At 49.6% G+C, this 2,500-nt stretch overlaps 1 protein-coding gene across 1 annotated transcript in view; it reads left to right on the top strand.

Annotated features, from left to right (window-relative positions):
- Positions 1-2,500, top strand: part of LOC126574699 (glutamate decarboxylase) — a 16,382-nt gene that overhangs the window by 8,976 nt on the left and 4,906 nt on the right. The window contains exons 4-5 of the mRNA XM_050235042.1: positions 1,537-2,105; positions 2,191-2,258. Coding sequence (XP_050090999.1) covers positions 1,537-2,105; positions 2,191-2,258 — 637 coding nt within the window. The remainder of the gene's footprint in view (positions 1-1,536; positions 2,106-2,190; positions 2,259-2,500) is intronic.

Genomic DNA, 2,500 nt, shown 5'->3' with positions numbered 1-2,500 from the left:
TTATTATCTAACAATGAACTTAGAAATAATTTTAAAAAATATGAACAAATTAAAGAAAGATGACTCCATCCATTGGTTTTTATCATACAAGCACCATGATGAGTAAATAATTCCGTATTTTATGAATTTCTATGTACATTCTGTTGCTCTACGTTTTATATTGCTTTCCTGTGCTTTATCAAGTTTCATGGTGTTCTAAAAGATTTTTTATATTAATCTAAAGCATTTTAAAGGTGTATTTCAATGCTTTTCAACTCGTAGATCATTCTTATTTAGATTAATGTTTCATTGTTTGATCAAAAAATTAACTCATAAAAAACAGTACTAAGCCTTCACGTCCTGCAACATAAATAATACAAATACACAACAAATGGATGCACAACCCAATGCTCACTCGCATACCTTGTATCGCTCGGCGTAATCCACTTATCTTGCGGTGAGCTAAGCCACAAAACAGCTCCATTTCTGCACATTTCAGTTCCCATTCGCTTCACTGCACATTTGCAATTGAATTTCGCTCGTGACCATGGCCGACCATCCTTCCTGGCTAGCAACAAGAGGCCAAAGCACCGTGTGCGTATCGCCCGCTTCCGGTCCGGAAGTATCCGGAAAGAGGCCCACCCGACCCTTCCCAGCTCATCTCTTGTATTTCGATTTTGGCTCAATAGAATCGTAATCAGAAATTCTCTCGACATCCCTCTGCCAGGGTTGTATCGATGTAATGGAACAGAAAATAGCCGATGATTCGTGGTCGTCGTGAAGGGTTAGTGATGCTGCTAGCGCCGTAATCCTGTTCCCTAGTTCCCTCACCCCCTTTCCGATTCATGAAGAGAAACTCCCCCTTCATGATTGTTGACATTCTTCATCCATTCCATTGTGTTTCCTCCTGCGATACTGATGTAACACTCTGGCATTCGAGGTGTTTCGTGATCGGAAGACAACAAAGGGCTGGGCTGGGTGTGCGGTCTGTTTAATCCTTTTTCCAAACAAACACACGCGCTGCCAGCGGAGCATCTGCTCGCGGTCCGATAGTGGCGAGTGTTGGCGAGATTTACATAATTCCTTGCAGACTCTGCGAGCCTGGAACTCGCGCTGATCGAGTCCAGGATGCACACCACGCCCGGCTGATAAGAGCGCATCACGGAAACACGCGTCATTCCTTCGGATTTCGTGCCTTTCGCTCGCAATTCGTTGTGGCAGACGGCGGTGGCGACCGGGATTAGGACAAGGGACTTGGCCGAATTGAGTGAACGCTCCATCAACTCCCGGGGATGGCAGGTTGGATCATTACGCTACATTTAACAGCAGCAGCAGCAGCAGCAGCAGCAGTGAGCGTGATTGTGTCTAGTAGTCGTGGTAGCAAATAAGGGAATCCTCATCGTGAAGCCTCACTCGGCCATAATTAATGATCAAGGCTTAGGGAACTTAAAGCCGGGATTTTCCTGAAGTTCAAGTTGATGGATCGGATAGCGCGAACGCTGGTGATGACTCTATTAAAGTGTGACCCCCCGGACTCTCTCTCTCTCTCTCCTCCAGGACATCCCCATTTCTTCAATCAGCTGTCGTGCGGGCTGGACGTGGTCTCGATGGCCGGCGAGTGGCTAACGGCAACGGCCAACACCAACATGTTCACGTACGAGATCGCGCCCGTCTTCATCCTGATGGAGAACGTCGTGCTGTCGAAGATGCGCCAGATTATTGGCTGGGAGGGTGGCGATTCCATCCTGGCGCCCGGTGGTTCCATCTCGAACCTGTACGCGTTCCTGGCCGCCCGGCACAAGATGTTCCCGAACTACAAGGAACATGGCGCCCGTGCCTTACCCGGTGAGCTGGTAATGTTCACCTCGGATCAGTGCCACTACTCGGTTAAATCGTGCGCCGCCGTCTGTGGGCTCGGTACGGACAACTGCGTGATGGTGCCGTCCGATGAGCATGGCCGGATGATTGCGACGGAGCTGGAGCGGTTGATTGTGGAGCGGAAGGCACGTGGTCAGATACCGTTCTTCGTGAATGCGACCGCAGGTACGACGGTGCTCGGTGCGTTCGATCCGATCAACACGATTGCCGATATTTGCGAGAAGTACAAGTGTTGGTTCCACGTTGATGTAAGTAGCAGGACAGACTTCGTTTTGTGACACATTAAAATCTTTCAATGTTTCCTCATGTTTGACTCCTTTTACTCTTTTACAGGCTGCCTGGGGTGGTGGACTGTTGCTCTCCCCCAAGTACCGTCATCCGCGCTTCGATGGCATTGAAAGGTAAGCGGTCCTTCGTCATCCTTGGCGGGTCGCGGCGAAAAAATCGATACACACGGACTCATGGGGCGCATGTTGTTGTGTCCGACCAGCATAACCGACGGAGCAGGGTGCAATTAGAGAGGATGGGGGAGATGGCAGACTTTAATCTTCCGGTGGCCCTGCAGCACGCATGGTTGGAGTCAAACAATCAAACGTGCCACTCAGCTGTTGGCAGAAACCCATCCTGGCCGCCCGCGGAGGTC

This window comes from Anopheles aquasalis, chromosome 3, assembly GCF_943734665.1.
Source record: "Anopheles aquasalis chromosome 3, idAnoAquaMG_Q_19, whole genome shotgun sequence".
Taxonomy (NCBI): Eukaryota; Metazoa; Arthropoda; class Insecta; order Diptera; family Culicidae; genus Anopheles; species Anopheles aquasalis.
Note: the sequence above shows the minus strand (reverse complement) of the source record. Positions and strands in the feature narration are given on the sequence as shown.